The sequence below is a fragment of the Phascolarctos cinereus genome, unplaced genomic scaffold (genome assembly GCF_003287225.1).
Source record: "Phascolarctos cinereus isolate Bilbo 61053 unplaced genomic scaffold, phaCin_HiC Scaffold_1;HRSCAF=81, whole genome shotgun sequence".
NCBI lineage: Eukaryota > Metazoa > Chordata > Mammalia > Diprotodontia > Phascolarctidae > Phascolarctos > Phascolarctos cinereus.
The window spans coordinates 55,298,684-55,326,473 of record NW_027555514.1 but is presented as its reverse complement, the minus strand read 5'-3'; the positions used below and the strand labels follow the sequence as shown (position 1 = coordinate 55,326,473).

Sequence of the window (27,790 nt, the reverse complement as noted above, 5' to 3'; positions counted from 1 at the left end):
ACCTAGTTCCACATTAGGAAGTTATTGAATGGCAAGACTAAGTAAAAAAGTTATGCTGGGCTGGCCCTTTTCTCCCACCTCCTTCCTAGAAGATGGGAAGCCTGAGCCAAGGCTCCCATGGAAGCAGATCTAAGGAGGCCTAGGGTAAGAGTCCTTGCTCTTTCTGAAAGAATATAACAGGACCCTCTAATCAAGCATTACAGCTAAGCATGAAGCCAGAAGTGGTGGAGACTATAGCTGCCCAGTGAAGCCAGTTCAAGTGGGTCTTGGCCCGGCTCCCAATGAGAAACACAGAATATGCACAGAACTCTGTGCTTCGACCCACAGCATTAGACATTGTTGACCCCTCTTCTTCTCCTTTCTGGGTTTTTGTGGCCCAGTTGGTTTTTCTCCTACTTGTCTGATTGACCCTTGGCTGAATCAGGATGTGTTCTGGGCCTACCAGTATAGACCAAGGTCCTGATCTGAGTTCTCTTCTCTCTTATAGCGACTTCATCAACTTCCCAGTATTCAATCACCATCTTTATGCAGAAGATCTATATCCCCAGTTCTCATCTCCAACCTGAACTCCAATCCCACACAAATAGCATTTCTTTTTTTTATCTTTGAGCATATGCTACATATATTATAAGTGAATTTTTAAAAATGGTTATTTATAAACTTAGGATTTTCAATAAACTTTAAGAATAGTTTTTAAAGTATAATTAAAACCTGAGAGCAGTTATAACTACTACATTTCCAACTTCACCCTACATCCAAGAAATAGAGGACAAGTCAGGTCAGTACTTTTCTCAATATCATTCAACCCATTTGAAGGCCATAGTTGCATTGTTCAGCACACAATTTCTCATAATCCAATCCCTTTAAGAATTCAAATATGATTAATGTTTTATATTGTTCAGTCGTTTCAATCGTGTCTGACTCTTTGTGACCCATTTGGAGTTTTCTTGACAAAGGTACTACAGTGATTTGCCATTTCCTTCTCCAGCTCATTTTACAGATGAAGAAACTGAGGCAAACAGGGTTAAGTGACTTGTCCAGCGTCTCATAGCAAGTAAGTGTCTGCGGCCACATTTGAACTCAGGGACGTGAGTCTTCCTGACTCCACTGCACCACTTAGCTGCCCCTTTATATTATGTAGACACACCTCATAACATCCACCTTTTTGAAATTCACACAATACGATGTAATTCCATATAAGAGCTCCACAGTTTAACCCTAATTCTGACTATATTGGAAAGGCAATATAGCATAATGGATAGAGTGCTGAAATTCACAGATGTGAAATTAAGAACTGATGGTCTGGGGATAACAAATGGAAGCACTGGTCCCTTGTTAATTTTTTAAATTTAGATAGATGTGCAGCTTCTCATCTGGGATATCCTGTGAGGATTCTTCTTGCCTGTAGCTAAATTCAATCTCTCTTCAGGTCTCTTGTTCAGCTGTCTGAGGCTCACAGATTGCTTCTGGTGATATAGCAGCAACTACCCACCCGTCTAGTGACTTATCAGCCCTGCAGGCTGATAAGCTGCATCAGGGAGAAGAATGATCCTGCTCTCAAGGCAAGCAGAATCCACTGCTACATCCTGCTAGTTATCCAACTAGCAAAGGTACCAATGCCTCAATCACTTCCATGAATGATATTTTTTCTTCCAACATCCAAGGGAACACAAAATAATACATCCAGATGCACAGGAGAGAAGGGAGCCATTAGGATGTTAATCTCCTGAGAAAACCAGCCATTTGCCAATGAAAATGCCAGACAATAAAGAATGAAATACACCTCATTCCTCAGAGCAGGAGAAGCATGGCATTCTAGTGCAGAATGTTGTATCAGATGAGGGTACCATATCTGATCTGCCCCATTGTCTATCAAACAAGAGGTTTCAACCTGGTTAGGAGATGCTTCCACACCCCATCACACCAACCCAAGTCATGATGATGATCTAAAGACAAGGAACATCCAAAAAAAAAAGCCTTTCATAACCTGGCCTCCTCTTACCCTCCTGCCTTGCCAGTCTTTTTACATCTTACTCCTTTCCATGAATTGTGCGATTTTGAGTTCCTAATTCCATTCCTCCCTCCCCTTCTCCTTCCCTGAGATGGTAAGCAATCAGATATAGGTTATACATGTGCAGTTGGGTAAAACCTTTCCATATTAGTCATTTCGTACAAGAAGATTCAAATGAAAGAAAAAAGAAAGTGAAAAATAGCATACTTTAGTGTATGTTCAAACAGTATCAGTTCTGACCCTGGAGGCAGATAGTTTGCTTCATCATTAGTCCTTTGGGATTGTCTTAGATCATTGTATTTCTGAGAACAGCTAAGTTATTCACAATTCTTTATCGAACAGTATTGCTGTTACTGTGTAGGACATTCTCCTGCTTCTGTTCATTTCACTATGCATCAGTTCATGTAAGTCTTTCCAGGTTTTTCTGAAATCATCCTGTTTGTCATTCCTTACAGCACAATAACATTCCATTACAACCATATACCACAGTTTGTTTAGCCATTCCCCAATTGATGGGCATCCTCTTGATTTCCAATTCTTAACCATCACAAAAAAAGAGCTGCTATAAATATTTTTATACAAATAGGTCCTTTTCCCTTTTTTTGGATGTCTTTGGGATACAGACCTACCAGTGGCATTGCTGGATCAAAGGGTACAACACAATTTTGTAGTCCTTTGGGTGTTGTTCTAAATTATACTCCAGAATAGTTGGATCAGTTCACAACTCCACCAATAGTGCATTCCACATCCCCTTCAACATCCAACATTTTCCTTTTTTTGTCATATTAGCCAATCTGATAGGTGTCAAGTGGTACCTCAGAGCTATTTTAACGTGCATTTCTCCAATCAATAGTGCCTTAGAGCATTTTTCATATGACTATACATAGCTTTGATTTCTATCTGAAAACTGCCTATTCATATCCTTCGACCATTTATCAATGACATATATTTTTATCAATTTGACTCAATTCTCTATTTGAGAAATGAAGCCTTTATGGAGATATTTATTGCAAATTTCCCCCCAGTTTTCTGTTTTCCTTATAATTTTGGTTGCATTGGTTTGTTTGTGCAAAAACTTTTAATTTTATATAATCAAAATGATCTATTTTACACTTTGTAATGCTATCCATATCTCTTTTGGTCCTAAATTCTTTCCTTATCCATAGATCTGACAGATAAACTATTCCATGCTCTCTTACTTTACTTACAGTATATCACCCTTTAGGTGTAAATCATGTACCCATTTTTACCTTATCTTGGTATATATACAGTGTGAGATGTTGGCCTATACCTAGTTTCTGCTATACTGTTTTCCAGTTTTCCCAGCAGTTTTTTTTTCAAATGATGAGTTTTTGTTCCAAAAGCTTGGATCTTTGGGTTTATTATATACTATATTACTATATATATCATTTACTATAATGTTAATTGTACCTAATCTATTCTGGTGATCCACTACTCTATTTCTTGGCCAGTACCAAGTTGTTTTGATAATACAGCTTGAGATCTGGTATGGCTAGAGCACCTTTATCTCTTTTAATTAGATCTAGTTTTGTTTTTGCCTTGTCTGAGATCATGATTTCTACCCCTGCTCTCTTTGCTTCAGCTGAAACATAATAGATTCTGCTCCAGTCTCTTACCTTCATACTGTGTGTATCTGTTTCATATGTGTTTCTTGTAAACAACATATTGTAGATTTCTGGTTTATAATCCATTCTGATATCTATTCCATTTTATGAGTGACTTCATCCCATTCACATTTATAGTTATGATAACTAACAGATTTCCTTCCATGCTATTTTTCACTTATCTCCCCTCTTTCTTACCTCCCACCCTTTCCCTCCTTATGAGTGTTTTACTTCTGATCACCACCTTCCCCAATCTACCCTCCCTTTTATCAGTCTACCCTCCCCCTTCTATTATCCCCATCCCCTTTTACTTCTTTAAAGGGTAAGATAGATTTCTGTATCCAACTGAGTATGTATATTATTCCCTCTTTGAGCCAATTTTGATGAGAGTGAGGTTTAAGCTTTGCCCGCAATGCAACTTTTGCCGTTGCCCCACCCCACACCTTCTCCTCCATTATAATATCTCTTGCCTCTTCTATGTGGGATAATTTACTCCATTCAATCCCCTCCCCCATTTTCTTCTTCCAGCATAATATTCTTTCTCACCCCTTTATTTTATTTTTTGGGGTATCATGCCATCAAAGTCACTTTATATCCACACTCTCTGTCTACATACACTCCTTCTAATTGCTCTTATAGTAATAAAGTTCTTAAGAGTTACAAATATTATCTTGCTATATAGAAATATAAACAGTTGAACTTATTGAATTTCTTATATCTTCTCTTTTTTGTTTCTTTTTTACCTTTTTATGTTTCCCTTGAGTCTTGTATTTGGAGGTCAAAATTTTTACTCAGTTCTGGTCTTTTAATTAGAAATGTTGAAAAGTTTTTTAATTCATTAAATATCCGTTTCCCCCCTTGAAAGATTATATTCAATTCTGCTGGGTAGGTGATTTCTGATTGTAATCCTAACTCCTTTGCCTTCTGGTATATCATATTCCAAGCCTTCCAGAGCTTTAATATGAAAGCTGCCAAATCCTGTGTAATCCTGACTGCAGCTCTGCAATATTCAGATTGTTTCTTTTTGGCTGCTTACTGTACTTTCTCCTTGATCTTCTTGATCCAGTCCAATCTGGAATTTGGTTATGATGTTCCTTGGAGTTTTCATTTTGGAATCTCTTTCAGGCAGCAATGGGTGGATTCTTCCAATTTCTATTTTGCTCTCTAGTTCTAATATATCAGCGCAGTTTTCTTTGACAATTTCTTGAAAGATATTGTCCAAGCTTTTTTTTTCATCATGGTGTTCAAGTAGTTCAATAATTCCTATACTATCTCACCTAGATCTATTTTCTAGGTCAGTTGTTATTCCAATTTTTTTTTATTTTTATATTTTGTTTTATTGTATCTTGATGTCTCATATAGTCATTAGCTTTACTTGCTCAATTTTAATTTTTAAGGAATTGTTTTCTACAGTGAGCTTTTGTACTTCCTTTTCCATTTGGCCAATTCTATTTTTTAGGGAATCATTTTCTTTCATAAATTTTTTAATATCTTTCCCCATGCTATGATTCTTTTTTCATGATTCCCTTGTATTACTCACATTTCTTTTCCCAATTTTTCTTCTACTTCTCTAATTTGCTTTTTAAAAATCCTTTTAAGCTCTTCTAGGAATTCTTTTTTGGGCCTGAAACCAAATTACATTTTTCTTCGAGGCTTCACATATAGCCATTTTGACACTGTTATCCTCTTCTAGATTTATGCCTTGTTCTTCCCTGTCACCATAGTAACTTTCTATAGTCAAGTTCTTTTTTGTTTTGGTTGGGTTTTTTTGCTCACTTCTTCAGCATTTTTTTGTGACTTACTGTTTCTATGCGAGAATTGAGCTGTGGTCCTACAACGTCCCAAGCTTTTTGTGCTAAGGCTCAGGGTCTTACTGTTGGCTTTCACTGGCCTTTGGGGATTAGCTGCTTGCTTTCACTAGAGGGTAGGTTACCTTTCTGGCTTGTACTGGGCGGGGGGCTCCCTGTTGGCCTTCCCTGGGTTTGGGGTTTTAGCAGCTGGTCTGCCCCAGGGGTGTGGCCCTGCTGCTGGGTTTCTATGGGAACAGGGTCTCTCTGTGGGCAGGCCTCAGGGTGGGGCTTCACTACTGGACCACAATGAAGTCAAGGGCTCTCTGGTAGCTTGTGCTGAGAATGGAGTTGCTAGGGTGGGGCCTCGCTGCACTGCACAGACTGCTCTCTTGCCCAAGGGAGGGCGGGACCTCACTAATGGATTGCCCCAAGCTTGGAGCTGTGCTGCTCCTCTTGGACCTCACTCCCTTCCCACTCCAGTGAGACCGACCTTTCCCGCCAGGCTGATAAGCTGCTTCTCTGCACCCAAATAAGATCTGAGGTGGTTTTTGAGTTGTTGTTTGGAGTGGAATTTGGGAGAGCTGCAGAGGGTTCCTTCCTCACTACACCATCTTGGCACCAGAAGTCCAACTCTGGGCATTTTCAAGGGCTGTGCTCCATCCCTAGATGCCGTCCCTCCCCATCTCTCCCTCCTAGCTTCCTTCAAGTCTCAAATGAGGTCCTACCTTCTGTGAGCAGCCCCTCCCAGTTCTCTCTAATCTCAGCCCCTTCCTCTGAGACCATCCCTAACTTTTGCCATATGTAACTCTTTCCCACGTACTTGTTTGCATTCTGTCTCCTCCATCAGACTGTGAGTTCCTCAGGGGAAAGGACTGTTGAGTTTTTTTTTAAATTTTGTTTTGTTTTTGTCTTTCTTTTTACCTCCAGTGCTTTGTACAGTGCCTGGCACACAGCGGGCATGTAATAAATTCTAGTTAACCGAGTGACAACAACAATAAAATCAACAAAAATAATAACGCTCTACACCCTAAGACGCCCTCTGCCATCGATCTACAAAAAGCCTGACTTTAGTTTGCAAAAACATGAGGGGAAAATGCAGTTTCTTTGACTGACATGGTCCAGAGATGCTGAAACATAGACAGACAGGAATAAAGGTACATATAGAATCTCCTCCAGGTCTTCTCCAACGGGACAGCTTCTTGCGCTTGCCAGTGGTCATTCTGCTGCTGAGACTGGATGTGAAACCAAGTCAGAATTTACAAGAGAGCTGTGACAACCACCAGCTGTTCACCCGACAACATCCTGTTTCTAACAGATGTTCCCCAACAGGCCAATCCCGCAGGAGAAGCTGACATACACATGGCTGTAGTTATTGTGACCATAGTTCTAATACCTGGAAATGGAGAATTAATAGACGATAAAAGGTTTTATCACAGCCTCATTGCCTCTTCCAGTAAACTATCCCTATCTTCCTCAACTTAAAGGAAAAACATCTAAGAGAAATCAAAACTGTACTCCCCAATTTGATCCTAGGGTCTTGGTTTCTTGGTTTTTCTACTGATGATAAGAACAAGTTAGATATTGGCTCAACTCACTATCACCAAGCACTTAAGTATGAAATGGGAATTTAAATTTAACAGATAAATGCCCAAATAGATCTGTGATTTATCAACATGAATGTACTCTCCTATGCAGATCACACAACCCATCCATGCCTCCCTATCCTGTGAAATCCTTGTCTGTATCCTCCCAGAGATTCACTACTGAGAATTCATCTGATTTGCTATGCTGGGGCCTTTATGATTTTTCTCTTGCCATCATGAGGGGACCAACGGATATGCATGCTGTCCATTCAGTTACCCCCCTCGTTTGTCAGCCTTGTTCCATTTTGGATCAGCCATTTTCTGGATGACAACCTTTAGTCCAGCTTCTTTTTTGTAAGGTTGTTTTTGGGGGTTTTTTGGCTAATTTTTTAAAAAACCCACCTCAAGTGAGAATTGTTTGAGAAACAATAACATTAAACCATGTGTCCCTGGATAGGGTGATTATTAAAGAACAATAAGAAAAATTACTGAAATACAGAGCAAATATTCCTGGTTAACATGCTATTTACTTAAGGGAAATGCTCGTTTCAAAAATTAATCTCCAGTGTCCGACCATTTAAAAGTCAAAAGTACTCCACAGTCATTCTTTGAAATATTGACGTACTTTTAGGAGCACCCAATGAGGTCCTCTTTTGATGTGGTAGAGAGACCACAGGTTACACAAAAGCTAAGCTATTGTCACATGCATGTAGCACAAAAGGCAAAAGAGTTAGCATCTCCTGAAAGGGAGAAAGAGAGGAATGAAAGTTGCCCTCAGCCCTAGATAGTGATATTCCTAAAACATAGGTCTGATCCCATCACTGCCCCAATCAAGAACTTTCAATGACTACCTATTGACTCTAGGATCAAATGCAAGCTTTTCTGTTAGGCATATGAAGCCCTTCCCACTCTGACTCTAACCTCTTCTTCCAGGCTAATTCCACATGGCTCTCCTTCACATTCCAGTCAAACCAACCTATTTTCTATTCCCCATGCATCTTGTCCCACCTCACTACTCTGCCTTCTTTCCTGGATTTAGAATATTCTTTGTTCAAAGGGCACGCAAACAGGGTAGTTTTGTTACTACCTTCTTAAATTTAATGTACAGTTTGTGAAAACAAATTGTACTGAATGGAAGTTCATAGTTAATGTCAACAGACATTTATTAAGCACCTCCTGTGGGTCAGCTATAGTTGGCTATATGAGATACAGCATTGGGGAAGGAAGGAAGGAGGGAAGGAAGGAAGGAAGGAAGGAAGGAAGGAAGGAAGGAAGGAAGGAAGGAAGGAAGGAAGGAAAAGGAAGGAAGGAGGAAGGAAGGAAGGAAGGAAGGAAGGAAGGAAGGAAGGAAGGAAGGAAGGAAGGGGGAGGAGGGAGGGAGGGGGGGAGGGAGGAGGGAGGGAGGGAGGGAAGGAGGAAGGAGGAGGGAGGGAAGGGAAGGGAAGGAGGGAAGGAAGGAAGGAAGGAGGAGGGAGGGAGGGAGGAGGGAGGGAAGGGAGGAAGGAGGGAGGGAGGGAAGGGAGGGAAGGAAGGAAGGAAGGAGGGAGGGAAGGGAGGGAAGGAAGAGGAAGGAGGGAAGGAAGGGAGGAGGAAGGGAGGGAGGAAGGAAGGAGGGAAGGAGGGAGGGAGGGAGGGGGAAGGGAGGAGGGAAGGAAGGAAGGAAGGAGGGAAGGAAGGGAGGGAAGGAAGGAGGGAGGGAGGGAGGAGGAGGAAGGAAGGGAGGAGGAAGAGGGAGGAGGGAAGGAGGGAAGGAGGGAGGGAGGGAAGGAAGGGAGGGAGGGAAGGAAGGAAGGAGGGAGGAAGGGAGGGAGGAAGGAAGGAGGAAGGAAGGGAGGAAGGAAGGAAGGAGGGAGGGAGGGAGGGAGGGAGGAGGGAGGGAGGGGGAGGGGAGAGAGAGAGGAGAAAGAAAAGAGAGAAGAGAGAGAGAGCAAGAGAGAAAGAAAGAAAGAAAGAAAGAAAGAAAGAAAGAAAGAAAGAAAAGAAAGAAAGAAGAAAGAAAGAAAGAAAGAAAGAAGGGAGGGAGGGAGGAAGGAAAAAAGAAAAGAAAGGAGGGAGGAAGGAAGGAGAGAAGAAAGAAAAAAGGGGAGGGAGGGAAGGAAAAGTAAAGAAAGAAAAAGAGAGGGAGGAAGGGAGGGAGGAGGGAAAGAAAGAAGAAAGAAAAAGGAGGGAAGAGGGAAAGAAAGAAGGAAGGAAGGAAAGAGGGAAACAGAAAGAAAAGAAGAAAAAGAAAAGACAGTCCCTGCTTTCAAGGAGTTTACAGTCTAATAGATGAGATAACATACAAACAAATATATAAAAAGCAAGCTACATAAAGGGGAAATAATTAAAAGCAGGAAACCACTAGAATTAACAGAGATTGATGAAGTTTCTTGTAGAAGGTGGGATTTTAGTTGGGACTTAAAGGAAGCCAGAAAGGTCAGTAGTTAGAGTGCAAGAGGAAAAGTGGTTCAGGTATGGGGTACAGCCAGAGAAATGTCTAGAATTTTAATTTAAGATAGTTTAGGTAGGGGGCAGCTAGATGGCCAAGTGGATAGAGCACCAGCCCTGGAATTAGGAGGACCTGAGCTCAAATTTGACCTCAGACACTTGACTCTTACTAACTGTGCAATGCTGAGTTTAACCCCTCCTTAACCCCAATTGTCTTGCCAAAAAAAAAAAAGACAGTTTACGTAGTTTCATATACAATCCTTTTGTGTTGCTATTCTTCTTGGTATACTGAAATGCTTGTGTTTGTTAATAATAATTAAGTTTATAATAAAAACAGACTTTCAAAAAAATTCTCCCTGCCACACTTCAGCATCTTGAAACTCTTAGCTACCTCCAGATACCATCTGCTACAAAAGGCCTTTCTGGATTCCACAATTAGCTCTCCCTTCCAATTCCTTTGCATTTTAGATGTATTTTCTTATCTATGTACGTATTTTTTCACCTCGATAGAATGTAAGCTTTTTGAGGACAGAGATTTTCATTTGGTATTTGTATCCCAGAACCTTGCACTATGCCTGGAACATAGCAGAAGATTAATATTCAGTCAGCAAATAGACAAAGAGGTGACAGCGTTATCCCCATTTGTCAACAATATGATTCACCTATAAAGCCTCCGAGAATTGGCAAAGAAGCCAATCAAGGCACTTAAGAGCTTTAATTAGACAGCAGGACAACACAATAAACACACCAAAATCACCAGTATTTCTATATAATAATAACACAGTCCAAGAGGAAATAATTGGAAGGACAGTCATTCAAAATAACTACAAAATGAATAAAATATCCGGGAGTCCACCAAGATACACTCAAGATTGATATAAATACAATTACAAAGCATTTTTTTAATTTAAAAATGGGAAAAAAATTAAAGGAATATTCATTAGTCATTTGGTCATGACAAAACAATAAAAATGATGATACTACTTAAATTAATTTATAGAATTAGTATTATACCACATCAGTACAGAACTAGGCAAAATAACTTTGTTTGGAGGGACAAAAGAACTAGAACCTCGGGAGAAATAATAATAGCTAGCATTTATGTAGCACTTTCAGATTTCCAAATCTCATCATCTCATTTGATCCTCACAAAATAGGTGCTATTATTATCCCCATTTTATAGATAAGGAAACTGAGGCTGAGAACAGTTCAATGATCTGCCCAAAAGCACACAACTAGTTAGTGTCTGAGAAAGGATCCAAAATGATGAAAAAAGTAGAAATGAAAGGGAAAGTCTTACTCAGACTTACTGACTTCAAATTATGTTCCAAAAAAGTAACCATAAAAATTATTTGGAAATGCTTTTTAAAGATATCAAAGAAAGGGGCTTTGGGGTAATCTGAGTTCATGTCCCACCTCTGACACATATCGGCTTTGCAATCCTGCGGAAGTCACCTAACATCTCAGGGATCCAAACAACTCCCTAAAACTGTAGAGTACAGAACGGGTGCCAATCTGCATTGATAGGAAAAGCTGATCTCCAGAAGCTACCAGATCAAAACTACAAGCACAGTCCAAAACAGCAAAACAAAACCTACCAAAAAGAAAACAACAACAAAAAAGTAGAAAAGAAGAATGGAGGAATAGGTAAACTCAGTATTTAACAAATCTTGCACTTACCATAGTGTTTGGCACATAGCAGGCACTTAATAAGTGTTTATCGACTGATCTGAGAACATGGCTGGGAAAACCAGGAAAGTATCTTAACAGAAATTAGGTTTAGACCAACATCATATAGCATAAACCACAACAAACTCAAAATGGATAGATAACATGAATACTAAAAATCATACCATTTTTTTAAATTAAGGGAATCAGAATATGTACCTTTCACAGCAGAGCTTGATGGAGTTCTTAATTAGGCATTGTTGTTCATTCTTCATTTTTGAAGAGGACCAATGACATCAGGGGTGAAGATGATTTATGCATGAACTGGATTTAAGTAAGGGAGGTGCACAAAATCATCGGCCTTATTTTCTCTTCCAGAGTATCAAAGTCCAGTGGCAGGACAAAAGTCAAGATGACTGATGATGGTCTGGGATGCAGTGGATGACCTTGGCATCTTCAGTGTCTGACCGAGCTCTAACGTTCCACAGCATCTGCTCTGGCCGCCTTCATGGCCACTGGAACAAATTGTTCTCATCTACTCTTTCCACCAGGAAATTCTTGATGTGTCCTCCCTCAAAAACTCTGAGGGGACAAGGATCTCATTCTCTGTGGGATCAGCTACCCCCTTCTAGTGGCAAGAATGTACCCACGACGGTACTTTCCTCTGTGATATTGTCATTGCTACTCCCTCCACCTCAACTGATTTTTCCCAGGTACAATTACAGTTAGTTATAGCTGAGGCGTGTTGTTGTTTAGTACTTCTGAGTTGTGTTGTTTCTTCATGATACCTATTGTCATTTTCTTGACAAAAATATTGGAGTGGTTTACCATTTCCTTTTCCAGTTCATTTTACAAATGAGGAAACTGAGGCAACAGGATTAAGTGACTTACCCAGGGCCATACAGTTAGTAAGTATCTGAAGCCACGTGTGAATTCAGGTCGTCCTGACTTTCAGGCCTAGCTCTCTCTACTGCACCACCTAGCAGCCCACAGCTCAGGTGTATGTATGTATGTATGTGTGTGGGTGTATACATGTATATGTGTGTGTGTGCGTGTGTACATATGTGATCTTTACCTCTTTGGATATGTTCATTTTTCTATTCTGACACCTCTGTGGCCTCTCATTCTCTTCAGAACTCCTACATGATTGACACAAACTGACTTGACAGAGAAACCATAATAAATACATCAATCTAGAATAAAATAAGTGAAAAATGAAGAGAATATAACATAAAATGTTTGCTTAAAAATCTAAATATAATTAACATATGAAGTGTTTTAAGCTACAACTTCAATAGTATATGCGTTACATGCATTTTTCCTTAATAATTTCTCATTATTAAAGTAGCACTTCAAGGTGCTACAAATAAATATAATATTTGAGGCGAAAAAAGTCATCCAACAAGGAGGAACAACGGACACATTCATGAAGCAGGGTCCTATTTCTAGTTCTATTGTGAAAGATAATCCCGTCTTTCCTTACACAGCAACCAACTTCGACCTTGGTAACTTGGACTCTGTGAAAGACTGAACAACTCGGATCCCTCCTGACCTAAAACTAATGAAGTCTGCAACTGCTTTTAAAATCTAGACTCATTATTCTTAATTGACAACTGCTAATAAATCTAAGGAAGATGGTCGAGGTTATTTCAATTAACCAATTAGTTAAATTTGACCCTAGAAATATAAGCAAGACTGTAAATTGATGACGAATTTGCAAACTGATCTTTCTTGCTGGTAACATTGGCTGTTGACCTTTAATCAAGACATCTATCCTTTAGCCACTAGTAAAGGTACTATAATTATGTCCATGCATTCTCATTCTCACATTCTCCCTTGTCACATTAGCTTTGGTTTGGAATTGGCACAAATATCTACTCAGAAGCTATAAGTACAACATAAACAGAATAATACAGCTTTTCCTCTAATCTCATTGAGTTTAAATCCCAATACTTCACGAATATACTTTCCTGCATTATTTCAATACTATAGAGTCAAATACTTGCATATCTAAACTAACACTCTCTTTTAGTTCAAATGATCCAGAGTGAATTTATACAGAAGAGAATTTTGTTAGAAATGGATTCCAATTCAACATAAATTTATTAAGTACTTTCTATGCTCCAGGGTCTTATTGTTTAAATTAAATACAGCACTCCATTATTAATTAAATGAGGAAACTGAACGATGTCACATATCCTCTTGAGTTGAGTGGTTTCATTATTTTGTTTGAAGTGTTCTAAGTTCCCAAAACATCAAGCATACCCACATTGAAATATAAAACAAAAATTAATTCCAAAAGGCAAACATAAAATACTTATATATCTGAACTACCATTTTGTTTATTAGTTCAAATGATCTAGAGCTGACTTTGTGTAGAATAGAATTTTGTTAAAAATTGATTCCAATGCAATATATATTTATTAATTTTTCTATGCTCCAAATACTGGGAACACAAAGGTTAAAAAAAAAAGATAGCTTCCTGTCATCCAGTGGAATCCTTCATAGATTTGGTGAATGAGAAGGAAGGAGAGAAAGAATGTGAATATTGCCCCATGGGCTATTATCACCTAAGGTGATATTTCAGGGACCAGATTGGACTCACCTTTATTCAAACCCCAATAACAACTAAATGAATTCTAAAGGGACTTTACCATGTATGTGTCTGCATTTACATGTCTAGGTTTTAAGCATAGTCCCAATGTCATTGTGTCTTTATTTGATTTCTTCTTTTCAGTATGTCTCCATATATATTTGTATATGTTTGAGTAATCATGTCTCTTTTGTGTTTTTATACCCAGTTGACTATGCCCATGATTAATGTGTCTTCATCTGTATTACTTTATGCATTTTTGCGTCTCTTTGTATAGAGAATGTAAGCTCCTTGAAGTCAGGGACTCTACTTTTTGTCTTTTTATCAGCATGGTCTACTACAGTGCTTTGGTCCACAGAAGGCACTTAGTAAATGTAGGTTGGATTAAGTGGAATAAGGATGTGTGGAAGAACATGGTCAGAAATGGCTTCTGAAAATGGGTTTGGAAAAGTAACAAAGAAAAGTATATGTGTGTGTGTGTGTGTGTATGTGTATACATATATGTGTGTGTATGTATGGATATATGTGTGTGTATGTGTATTTGTGTATGTGTGCTTGTATATGTACATATGTATAAATATACTTCTGTACATACACGAACATGTATGTATATATGTATGTGTGTGTATAATATATTATATATTTTATAAAATTACGTGAATGTGATGTGTATACTTGGTCTTAGACCAAATGGCTAGTTCAGCCCCCTTATTTCTCTTCTCTTGTTTCTTTGGTTACTTCTTGTCTTTTGGCCATCTTGGTGTCGACATTAAAATCAATACCAGATGGAAGACTGGGACAGGAAGAGGCAAAACACTAGAAGCATTATTGGGCTATTTGGAGACCTGTTCCTCCTTCTAGGATGAGGCATGGGAAAACAATTACATTTTATGACTAAAATAAGATTTGGAACTTAAATCTAGAGCTTTAAGAGACTGTAAGAGGCCATCAGAAACTAAAGGCCAAAGAGGTTAGGTGGCATTCAGCATCACACAGCTACTAAGTGGAAAAGGGGAGATTCATACTCAGGTTCTTTTGACTTTGACTCCAGCACATTTTCCACTGAAACATATTGCCTCACTCAAAGCCATTGTTGTCCATTATTGCAAATGACTGAGAGGGGCTTCTGTATATATATACACATGTGTAAATCTTTATTCTGTGCTTCAAGACATACAAGGGTTGTCCCAATTGCTCCCATGATACATGTAAAAGGAGAGACAATTGGTCCAGGAAAACATCCCAACCTATGCACAGTAATAATGGTATCAGTTATATACCTCTAATTATGTAATGTCTAATTGTAAACATATCACATATCAAAACATATATAAGGAATCAGTACTATTTTCATGAGCTAGACCTTAAAGTTTTCTATAGACTCACACATTGTTACCAAACTTGAAGAAAAAATCACTTCAGTTAATTTGAAATCTACTTCTTGAATTTAAGGTCATAGATTCAGAGATGAAAGGAGCCTTCAAAGTCATCTAGTGCAATCATTCAATTACTGGTTGAGGAAACTGAGACCCAGAAATGGTAAAGGAGTTACCTGATGTCATACAGGTATTAAGTGGCAAAGCTGGGCCACTGAGTTCAAATCCAACATGCTTTCCACTGCACCACATGGCCTCTCAGAATTCTAACTGCACACTGCCTTGCTTCATGATAATAAGCCCCATTCTTGCTTATCACTTATTCAACATTCAAAGGGCATTGGCATTTATTAAGTGCCTATTATGTACAAAGCAGAGAGGTAGCTGGTTTCATGGATAAAGAGCTGACCTAGAAGTCAGGAACACTTGGATTCAAGCTTCACCTCGGGCACATACTGGCTAATGTGACCCTGGGTAAATCATTTAAACTCTTAAGGTACCAGGCAACTTTCTAAGACTACAGGCTGCAGAGTAGATGCTAATCAGAAAGGCACTATACTGGATGTTGGGCATACAGAGACAAGCGTTTAAAAGTCTCTGCCCTCAAGAATCTTATGTTCTACATGTATATAGATTTAAAAAAAAAACACCCTGATGATATTTAAGCAGTAATCAAGACATTTATTACTTAAATAGCTAAGCTTTGAATATACTCACTTGTGCTATTAAATTTGCTTTTCACATTGATGTTAGCTTATTAAAAGAAAGGTCAATTGCCATTGGACATGACCACATATGTTACCTGACTTAAATGATATAGGAATAAAACATGGAGATTTCCAAGGTTATGAAAATGTAATCCGCACATTATCTTACTATTTCCACTGCTTTTCACAGAAGGTAATTTCCAATTGATTATCCCTGATTTTGTTACGTATAATACAACAACAATAACAACATATAATAAAACTCCATTGTAGGACTTGCTGTTGGGAAGATAAGTCTGTATTAATGCAAAGTTTCATGGAACATCTGTAATAAAATGACTATATGTTTGAAAATAATAAAACTCTAATTTTCTAACCTTAAACTGCTAATAAGACTTTTCCAGGGGTCCTACGGGTAACTGTTTCAAAGAATAAAGCTCCATTTAGAAACAGCATCCATTAGGTTGCAAATAATTGAATGTTTCACATGTTTAAAAAATGTTTCTCCAAGAAGGTTAAATATTTCATCTAAATCCTTGTTTACGATTACTTTTGCTTAGCAAATTCTTATTTCGTGGTTCTTTACCCAGACTCCAGATCTAGAAGAGCACAGGAATGGGAACTGCCAGAAGGAGGTCCTGCTTCACTACTATTAAAAGCAAGGAACATTTTCAGTCTAAAAGGAAGTTCTTTCACTGGCGGCGAAAACCCTGAATGTAGTTAAATAGTTGAAGTAAAAATAAGAAAGGGTCACTAGAATGTTTTTTAAAAGACCAATGATGGGAGTGATTGTCCCCAAATCAGCAATCAAACTAATTCGAACTAACATAAAAGGGAAATCCTGTAAAAAGACACCTAAGGATCTCACAAGACTATTTTGTGGTGCGACTATGATTCGAAGCAGAGAGATATAGCTAAATATGTAAACAGGATATATCCACCCCGACTTAAACACCGCAGAGTGCCCAGATACTCGCAGCATCTCAATGGTGTCAGACCACGTGATGAAACTACTCAGAAAAATCTCTGCACGCTTGTCTTGCTGGGACATGGCTCTCAAGATTCCTGAGCCGAAGGAAGACCTGTTTGCTGGCTGGGGGACTGCATGGTTTTCCTCACGTGGCTTCACCTGCTCAGTTACGGTTTTCACTTGCTGCAAATTAGTCATATGGATATGTGAATCTTCATTTTCTGAAATAAATCAAATATTTAACAGAGTCAATTAAAAAGTTATAATGTTTTAAGGTAGAAGGTTAACATATTCTCTATAGACCTATTAGGACACAGATCTAGAGATGACTATTAACTTATCAACGACAGGATTTCAGAATAATATCAAAATAAACAAACAAACATTTCTTAAGGACCTAGTGTGCGCAGAGCACTAGGGGAAATCAAAAAGTTAGATAAGACATAGACTTTGACTCTCAGGTTACTAAAACTGGAATACTGTGGACAGTCCAACAAGTGGATAAAACTCAAATAACAACAGCTGTAATGTACAATGAAGGTGACAGACCTGGGGCTCATGAGTAACATGTGGCCCACAATGATCCTGAGAGATGCCCAAATTAGATTAAAATGTACTTGGGAAATATTTCGCAAAGTAAATAAAAATACAATAGATAACATTAATATGTGGTTTTCTAAATCAATATGCAGCCTGCAAGTATCCTTATGTACAGTTTAGTGACCAATATTTTTATTTGAGTTTGGCACCACTGATGCACAAGATTATACAATAAGTGCATCATTGAGGTGTCATGGAGGGGACCAAGGGGAAAGATTGTTATTGACAAGGTGAAGGGAGAGGGTTAAGGGAGGGGAAGAAATAGGGAAGACTCTATAAAAGAGGCAGCATTTAAGTTGAGATACAAAGAAGGAGAAGGAATCCCAAAGGCAAAGAGCTGGAGGAAAAATATTCCATACAGGGGATACCATGAGTTAAGGACACAGAAGCAGGAAAGACAATTAACAGAAAGAGCATAGCTAGCTTAATATTTATTGTGCAAAAAAGGGAGCATTAAGTCTAGCTAGTTAAATGGTCTAGAAGAAGGCTTTGAAGGACAGGCGAGGAAGTTTTAGAATTTTACTCAAGGAACAAGAAGGAACTAGTGAAGATTATTGAACAGAAAAGTAGCATCATATCTCGGCATAAATATGGGGTGACTTAAAGTTTGTAGCCAGAACATATGAGGAAAGTATTAAGAGACAGAGGATTGAAATGGAATGTGAGGCCCCCAAACAACTCTACCCAAGGGTACTTTGCTTTCCCCCTCCCATTCATTTGCACAGGAGACCAAAAAAGAATCTTGGGTTGATAAAAAACTGGGGTACTTCAGACCCAGAGTTTTGGGCAGTTTGTTGAAAAGGAAGCCCCTTAAAATAATTTCAAAGTGGTGTAGTTTGGAAATTGGAAATTACACGAGTTACAAGGATTTTCTAACCTTCAGTCAGATAAAGGCTTAGACCAGAGACTTTATTCTAAGTGATAAAGAAGAGATTAAAAAGACAGACTTAAAGTCTGTATGTACTACTTTGCTGGTTGACTGTTCTGTGTTTCAAAAAAGCTGATTCCATGGAGACAACATTCTTCTTCTGAAGAGGAAAAGCCTATAATAGTCAAAGTTCTGAAAACTGACAGATTCTCAACAAGGGGAGAAAAAGCAGCTAACAGCTTTTCCTTATCTCAATACTGTATTTTGAAGGGTATGCTTCCCCTATAAGAATAAAAGCTTGTCTTTGGGACCTAAATTGAAAGAGCAATGAAAGTGCCCATTCTCTCTTTTATGGAAAAGAGGTAGCACCTCAGCTAATGACTCTAGCTGAATCCAAAGGCAGAAAGCAGAGAGAAGCTGTGCACCATGCCCAGTACAAAACATACCTGGAAACAACTGGAAACAACCATGTGACTAATCACTTAGCATTTACTAGTTACTGGTCGACTGGCAATTAAGTGTTTACTTTGTACCAAGAATTTTGTGCTAAACACAAAGAAAAGCAAAAACACTGTCCCTGATTTCAAGAAGCTTGCATATTAATGAGGGCCCATGCAGAGTCTTAGTGAATATTCATTATCAGCGACCATGACCTGGATGAAGATCTAGCAAAGAAAACTGAGGAGTAAATATTTGATTTATTTCAGAAAATGAAGACATGCATATCCATACAACTTATCTGAGAAGGAATAGTCAGACAGATAGGAGAACCAGGAGAAAACAGTGTCTTTAAAACCTAGAGTCAAAAGGACACCTAGGTGGCACAGTGAATAGAGCACCGGCCCTGGAGTCAGGAGGACCTAAGTCCAAATCTGACCTCAGACACTTGACACTTAGTGGCTGGGTGACCCTGGGCAAGTCACTTAACCCCATTGCCTAGCAAAAACAAACAAAAAGAAAAAAAAATTCTTAAAAAAGAAAAAAAACCTAGAGTGAAGAACGTATCAAGGAGAAGAGGGTTATTGACAGTATCAAAAACTGCAGAGAGGTCAAGAAAGATGAAGATTGAGAAAAAGTCATTAAATTCTATAATTAAGAGGCTGTTGGTAACTTTAGAGAGAATAGTTTCAGTTGAATGATGAGACTGGAAGCCAGACTGCATAGAGTTTAAAAGATAGGAGAGGCAAGAAAATGGAAGCACCAATTGGAGACAGTGAGGGGAGGGGGGTTGAGGACAGAGAAAATACAGATAATTTTATAGGCAGCAGAGAAGCAGCCAGTATATAGGGATAGGCTGAAAATTAGTGAAGCATAGGGAGGTAAAGAACTGGAGAAGACAAGATGAAATGGGATCACTTATGCATGTAAGGGGGTTTGCCTTGGCAAACAGAAGGGCCACCCCTTCATGTGACAGATAGGGCAAAGGAGGAGTAAGTAGGGAGAAGGCATCTGAGTGATGTGAAATGAGGAAGAAGAGAAAAGGGAAGTACTTGGTGAATCGTCTCAATTTTTTCAGTAAAATGTGAGGCAAGGTCATCAGCTGAATGGGTGGGGAGGGAGGGAGAACATGCAAGGTTTGAGGAGGGATGAAAAGATTTGGAAGAGCCACCGAGACAAATGAAATAGTGACTCTATTGAGGGAGATATAGTGAAGATCCAGAGATTTGGATATAAATTTGTAGTGGACCCAACTGGCATGGTTTCATGTCAGCAGTGTGTGAATAGGAACAAAGACACCAAATGGTGAGAGGAAACCAAGACTGGGGCTAGGCAGAAAAAAGATCTTTAATAGGATAATAGGACAAAGGACTTGATAGCTTATAGTTGAACTGGTTTATCAAGGGGTTAAGATGGAGAAAGGAGGAGAATATAGTCAATGCAGTGGTGATGCCATGGGAAAGAACTGAAGGGTTGAGGGTGGAGATAAAGAACAGGACTATGGGTCATATGGAAAAGGGAAAAGTAGAATGACAAAGATTATGATCAGAAAAAAAAATGAATTCCAGGGTTCACGAACATGGAAGTGGAAGACTTGTGGGTAAAGTTCAAGGATATTTCTGTGTGTAACTGGAGTGGGAAAGAGAAGATAATGGGAAATTAATAAGCTGAAAAACTGAGATGTTAGGATGTTTAAGGGAAAATCAATATGTATGTTGAAGTCCCTTGATGTGAGGGCAGGGGTTGGGGAAGGAGAGGAAGACTGTAAACCAGGTACCAAATCCATTAAGAAAGGAAGGAGAGTGTCCAGAAGGTCTGTAGATAATAGCTACCAGAATTTTGATTCAGTGATAAATATGGATTGAAAGAATCCAAAGGAGGAGAGTTTACTAAGTGATGGAGAAGGAGGGAGAGCCTGAACATGGCAATGGGGAATAAGGAGTATTCCAACATTCCCACCACTACCAGTAAGTCAAGGGTATGAGTTCATACTCTCACATATGCAATTAGTGCTGGAAAGAGGGGTCAGAGATTCCATGTCAGCAAGAGGGAATCAGTAAGATCACCAAATCAGCATTTAATACATTTTTTCTTTCATTTATTCATTCATTAAATTAATTACTCCTGAAAACTGGCATCTCTGAAGCCAAGACAGTTATGTCTATACAGGGGGAGGGGCTGGTCAAAAATGTTCACCGAAAGTACACAGATCACATGATTTAGAGCTAGAATTTAAAGCTGAGAAATCTATAGTCAAACCTCTTCCTTTGAGGTAACTGAGGCCCAGAGAAGTAAAAGACCTAGAAGACTGTGAGCTGCTTGAAGCCAGATGATATCTTCATTTCTCTTTTTGTGCCTTCAGCGCCTTGCATATAGTAAATTAGTAAATACTTGTTGAATTGAATGGAATGAGGTCCAAAATAAAGCCTTTTAACCAAAAGGCTGTTGCTGGAACAGAATCAAATTCTAGATATCACTTTGCCAATTGTTAACAGTAAAATGCCCCCCATATTCTTAGTGGCAGCTGTCATCTAGGAATCATTTGGACAAATTGTGCACGCGCACATATACATATACATGTATGCATGTATATATGCATTTACATACATGTATATACAATGGACATATATAATCTAATATTATATAGATTATATATATAGATAAGAAAACTAAAACCAAGAGAGGTTAAGTCACTTGCCCAATGTCACCTAGCCAGTTTATACTGGGACTACTTTGCCCGACTCCCATTCCAGAGCTCTCTACCACATTCTATAAATGATAAATATTTGAATATTAAATTAAGATGAATTTGGCAACCATATACATGTGTTAGTACTGGAGATGAATACCTTGAGGTAAAACACTCCAAAGTTGTCCTTTCTTTATTAATTGTGGGATTGGAGGGCAAAGGGCCCTGTATTTTTCTTCTTAACAGAAATAGCTCCATTTTAGAACCAGCATCTATCTCCGTATACATTATGCAGATCATGTCACTTCCTTACATTAGGATTTACTATCTCACCGCCCACTTTGCTTGCAAAGGCTAGAGGTTATCATTATAATCTGAATAATGTATATACTGATCCAACCCCCCCCCACCTCCACAAATCGAAGAAACAGAACTAAGACTTTGACAACATGACTTATCGCCAGCATCCTTCTTCTCACAGTGACAGACTAGGAAGTAAAATATTCCAAATCCACATCTGATAATTGCATGCTCTGTTCATCTCTCCTTGTTACCTTATTTGCAAACCACCGTAACAGCCACCAAGATTTACTTCCTTCTTCATTATCTAATGGTTGGAATTTGTAGGGAGAGTCCACTTGTTTTACAGAGATTTTCTTTGGGACCCAACTAGGGTCTCTTCCTGTCATGGCAGGAAATAACCACAATGCTTTCCTTACCCACTTGCACCCTAAACTTTGTGTGTCCTTTCCCCCAGAACGTAATCAAGAGAAGCTTCTTGGTATAATGGTTAGAGAGCCGACTTTGGAGCCAGACAGACCAACCTCTGATACATACTCCCTGGGAAAGTCCTTTGCCAAATGGCTATACATTTCAAGAAGGTCCTGGTTTGCATCAATTATGGAAGTTTCTTTATTGGAGAGTTTCCTATACCAGTGAAATCATATGCCTAAGCCCTGTATGTGCCAAATGCTGTGCTTGGTATAGAAATATGAAAACAAAAATGAAAAAGTCCCTGTGCTTAAGAACCTTACATTTTAAAAAGATGAATAAGGAAAGGGAGGTTGTCTAGGCAGCCAGAGGGACTGTGAACGGCCCCATGGGACAGTAGATAGTCATGCCCTGTCCAGTAACAAGAGGTAGAGTGATATGATAACTGTGCTCTGAGTGAATTGGAAGGGGAGAGGAAGAGGAAAGGGAGAGTGAGAAGAGGTGCAGATGGCAAGATTCTTATGCTGATTAGGCCCTTTGTGCCAATATCCTGGTAGATAGCTAGAAGGGATTTTTCCTCTGAGTTTAATTAGCTCAATTTGTTAGAGCATGGTTTTTTAAGGATGTCAAAAATACAAATTTGATTCTTCTGTACCTAGTAACTTCACACAGAAAAAAAAAAAACTATGTTCCAAAGTCACAGATCAAACCAAACTAAAGCCAACAATCTTAGAATATACAGAAGAATATATGGATATCTGGTCTTAGTGTGATCCATTATGCCTTACATATGTGTATGGGGATAGAAGGGGAAGGATACTTCTAACTTCTTGTCCTTTCACAGGGCAGGTGGAAGTAGGGGGTAGGGGTGGAGGTCTGTGCATATAAAGAATAGCACTTTAGTTTTCAAACTTTTACTCAGGTAAGCATTCAGTTTTATCAATACTGTTGATTTAAAAAAATTATCAGGGCACAATGAAGCTGACTCAGAGCACATTCCGAGCTCCTGTATTTACGTGATAAGATAACAGAGACTGTAACATTAGCCCTCACAACTTTACAGTGACAAACTCAACTATTTCAAATGCAATTATTTGTAAGTAGGCTGTTTCCATAACTAGTGACTAACAAAATACTTATTACTACGAATTTAGTTTGAGAAATACGTTTAACCATGGGTTCTTAACTTGTGTGTGTGTGTGTCTGTGTGAGAGACAGAGACAGAGACACAGAGAGAAAGACAGACAGACAGACAGATAGACTAACCCCCTTTGGCAATCTAATGAAAGACTCTGGACTCATAGAATTTTTTTTTTAATTCATATTGTTAGAAATTGAAAGAAATAAATTTCAATTAGTGATTAGTGAAAATAAAGATTTTAATTGTTTTCAATTCAGAGACTTCTTGGAGTATTCCGGTTAAGAATCCCTGTATTAAATATTGCCTTAAATTTTTTGTTCTGTGTTTGATTTCCAAAGAAAACATATTAGTAAATATAACCTGTACTGGTAAATATATTGGCAAAAGGGGAAATCAAGGAAGAGTTCATGGACAGAGAGGATCATAAAAGACAAACAGGGCAATTTTTAATTACATAAAATTTAAAAATTCTTTCACAAACAAAACCCATGCATTTAAAAAGAAAAGGGAAACAATTTAATTTGGAGGAAAATTTTACAGTAAGATCCTCTGATAAAGACCTAATATCCAATATGCAAAAGGAATTCTTTTGCATATTGGATATTAGGTCTTTATCAGAGGATCATTCATTCATTCAATTATATAATAATGATGGTCATTCTCAAAAGAAAAAAAAATGCTTAAAGGACATGAATAGGCAGTTCTCAAAGGAAGAAATGCAAACTATCAATAGCTATATAAAAAAATTTGAAATCACTAATAATTATAGAAATCCAAATTAAAACAACTCTGCGGTTCTACCTTACATCCATCATATTGGAAAAAATGACAAAAAGGGAAAATGGAAGGACTACAGGAACACAGGTACATGAGCACATTGTTGGTGGAGCTGAATTAGTGAATGAATTAGTGGTGAATTAATCAATCTGTTGTTGTGGTTGTGTGGTTTGTCCTTTGTTCTCAAAGAGGACCATGACATCAGGGAGATGATGACATGACTTGCAATTGACTTTGATTTGAGTGAGGGAGGGCCGTGCACAGCCACCAGCCTCACTTTCTCCTCCAGAACCATCTAGGTCCAGCGGCCAGATATCGATCAGGATGACTGGAGATGGCCTGGGGTGCAGTGGGTTTCAGCTAAGGTCTTTTCAGGTTCTCACTCTGAGTGAGGTAACACTCATTCAATGAATAGCCTCTTTAAGAAGTGATTCAAAGCATGGCCCCTTTAATTTAAAAAAAAAAACAAACTAGGAGGCAAAGACCCTCAGGTTTGCTGGCCAAAATTTACCTTCCTTTGGGTAGAACACCCTCAGATAAGGAGAGGAGAGGAAAGAAGAGGATGAGCTGAGCTGCCCAACTGGAACTGGCCAGTTGAGTCCCCATTCAGGCAGCCTGAACTACTAAAAGCTGTTGTAGAAAGCAATTAGAACTCCGAGCAAAAAGCCACCAAACTGTGTTGTGACCTAGTTATCCTATGATTACACCTATGCCCTTATCAGACCAAAGAAAGAGGAAAAGGACCTATAAGCTCAAAAATACTTATAGCAGCTCTTTTAGTTGCAACAAAGAACTGGGGGGAAAGAGGACTGTCCACCAACTGAAGAATGGTTGAATAAAATACAGGATGTGAATATGATGAAATATTATTGTACCATACGATACGACAGATGGCACTGTTTCAGAGAAACTTGTACAGAGTGAAGTAAGCAAAACTAGAAGAACAATTTATGGAACAACACTGCAAAGAAAAACAACTTTAAAAGACTTATGGTCTGTTGACTCTGGTTAATTCAATGAGTAGCCACAATTGAAAAAAAAACTGATGAAAAAGCAGGCCACCTCACCTCTTGACAGAGGAACGATGCACTCGAGGTGTAGAATTTTTGGACATGACTTCCATTTTGTTAACAAGGATTGTGTTTTACTTTTCTTTTTTATTTATAGGATAGGATTTAGAGGGAAAAGAGGAGCTAGCGACAGGGTCGGCTCCCCTCAACTGATGGTAATCCTCTGTTCCCTGTTCTTTGTAACAATTAAAAAAAAAGCTACTATAAATATAAATCTTGTACAAATGGATCCATTTCCACTTTCTTTGACCTGATTAGGGGATATACCCAGATATCACATTTGCCAAGATAATATGTAGGCCCACCAAAGGATTTCAGATGGCCAGTGGAAAAATGTAGGGTTGTCACTGCACACTCTCCTGTTTGTCATATGACCTACGGCAACCAACTATTGTCAGTCTGTCTCTAGTCTAACCTATCTACAACCCCAAAGAAGTTTAGCCTATTTTTATTTTGGCCCCTACCTACTGCCAAGTTGTGCAGGTCCGATAATAGGTATGAGATTTGCTTTAATTTGTATTTCTATAATCATTAGTGATTTGAAGCATGTATATAGCTACTGATAGCTTAGATTTCTTTGGTAACTTCCTACTCATATGTGCCAATTTTGGAGAATGGCTCTCATTCCTTATATATAATTTTTAAATGGGGATTGTTGTTTGATGGACCAGGAAGGTCCTCTCTAACTTCTAAATCCTTGAGTCATCAGTTGCTTCTTAAATGAGAGACTGCTTGCATTTTTAAGCAGCAATGGCCCTCCAAAGAACTTGTCACGTAACTGTAGTACTGGGAGCTCCATTCTATAATTTGAGGGGTGAGATAAAGAATTGTTTGCTAAAAGTTATTTAAAATCCATTTAATCAATGCTCACAGTACTAGAAGAGCCCACAAGAGGTCATCTTGTCTAACAACCTACCTTCAAATCACTCACACTTTGATGAGAAAAAGTCAATAATAATTATAACAGTAAGAGGCAATGTTGATTCCTACATAATATACATACTATGCAAAATTATATATGCATGTATAGGTTTTATATAATAGAAGCAATACCCCAGCTCTGTGATTTCACTGATAAAAGGAACTTCCAGATGAGGAAACTTTGCCAGGGTAAGTGGACAACTTCTTTGCAATATAGAGCTTTAAAGGTAGCTCCTAGGCCAGTGGTGTCAAACTCTAATAGAAATGGATCCCTTTGAGATACATATTGACTTAGAAAACCACAAATTAACATTATCTGTGATTTATTGTATTAAATGTTTCTCAATTACATTTTATTCTGGTTTCGTTCCCATTAGGGGATTTGTAGATCCCACACAGTCCTTTTGAGTTCCCCACCTCTGACCTAAAACACTGAATGATTAAGTGACTTGCCCAGGATCACACAGCCAGTATATGTCAGAAGTAACACTTGGTCCTATCTTTAAAGCCAGCTCTCCAATCACTAAGCCAAGTTGTCTCTCTGTGGGATATAAAGTCTACACATATATCAAGGGCTTGTGATGATATCAGTGTGGGAACTCCCCCCACCAGTTGAGATCTTGACCTTTCTATAACTACACTCTGAGAGCTGATTGAGGACCAGAGAGGTTAAAAGACTGCCCAGTCACAAAGCTAGTAAATGTCAGTGGCAGCACTTGAATCCAGGTCTCCCTTGCTCAAAGTTTAGCTCTCTATCTACTATACCACACTGCCTCACCATAAACATATACAGAGAGATATAGTCTATAGCTATATAAATCTATCTCTCTGGATGCCACAAACTTTGTCTCCTAAGAGAAATAAAATTAAGGAAAAATCACCAATGAAAGGAAGGAAGGAAGGAAGGAAGGAAGGAAGGAAGGAAGGAAGGAAGGAAGGAAGGAAGAAAATAAGAAAGAAAGGAAGAAAGAAAGGAAGAAAGGAAGGAAGGAAGGAAGGAAGAAAGAAAGAAAGAAAGAAAGAAAGAAAGAAAGAAAGAAAGAAAGAAAGAAAGAAAGAAAGAAAGAAAGAAAGAAAGAAAGAAAGAAAGAAAGAAAAGAGAAAGGAAGGAAGGAAAAAGAAAGAAAGAAGAGATATAGATAGATATATAGATATATAGACATTTATATATATACATTTATATGTACATTCTTATTTAGCTAGATAAAGATTCAGTACATACTACTCTATATGTTTGTTTAAAGAGACATATGTAAGGGGACTTATTTATATCCTTTCTCCTTCTAGAGGAGCCTCTCTGCACACTATATTTATCCCAGTAGATAATTTTTTTGGCTGATAATTCAAAACCCTGAGCCAACTGTAAGAGTGTAGCACTTTGGCTATACCTTTAAAGTTGGTTTAAAAGTCAATTTTGTTTATAATCCAGGAAGTGGTCAACTGATTTTTGTCAGAAGGAATAAAAGCAAAAATCCATTCTTGGCCACTGGCCAGACAGAAGCTGGCTGAATAATTAAAGTTATAAGTGCTTCATTTTAAATAGCTTAAGGCAAAGTCCCCTCAATAAATTTTTCTAATGAAGATTTGATCACTATCTTCTTCTTTATTTTTTTTTTACTTTTCAAAAATATTTATTTTAAATAATCTTTTCTTTTTAAATTTTGAGTTCCAAATTCTCTCCTTTCCTCTGAGAAAGCAAGTAAGATGATATCAACTATACATGTGAAATCATGCAAAACATATTTCCATATTAGCCACATTGCAAAAAAAAAATCAAGAAAAATAAGGAAAGTGAAAAAAATTATACTTCAATTTGTACTTAGTG

At 38.3% G+C, this 27,790-nt stretch overlaps 1 protein-coding gene and 1 long non-coding RNA gene across 2 annotated transcripts in view; one reads left to right on the top strand and one right to left on the bottom strand.

The window, feature by feature from the left end:
• The first annotated feature begins 987 nt into the window (after positions 1–987).
• LOC144457708 (uncharacterized) lies at positions 988–8,238 on the top strand. The gene is made up of 3 exons (XR_013487142.1): positions 988–1,054; positions 1,430–1,610; positions 6,354–8,238. It is a non-coding gene; the product is annotated as an uncharacterized LOC144457708 (long non-coding RNA).
• A 7,490-nt stretch (positions 8,239–15,728) lies between these two features.
• TMEM236 (transmembrane protein 236) overlaps positions 15,729–27,790 on the bottom strand; it is a 38,557-nt gene continuing 26,495 nt past the window's right edge. The window contains exon 4 of the mRNA XM_020966862.2: positions 15,729–16,971. Within this exon, the coding sequence (XP_020822521.1) occupies positions 16,457–16,971 (515 nt within the window). The 3' untranslated portion in view covers positions 15,729–16,456. The remainder of the gene's footprint in view (positions 16,972–27,790) is intronic.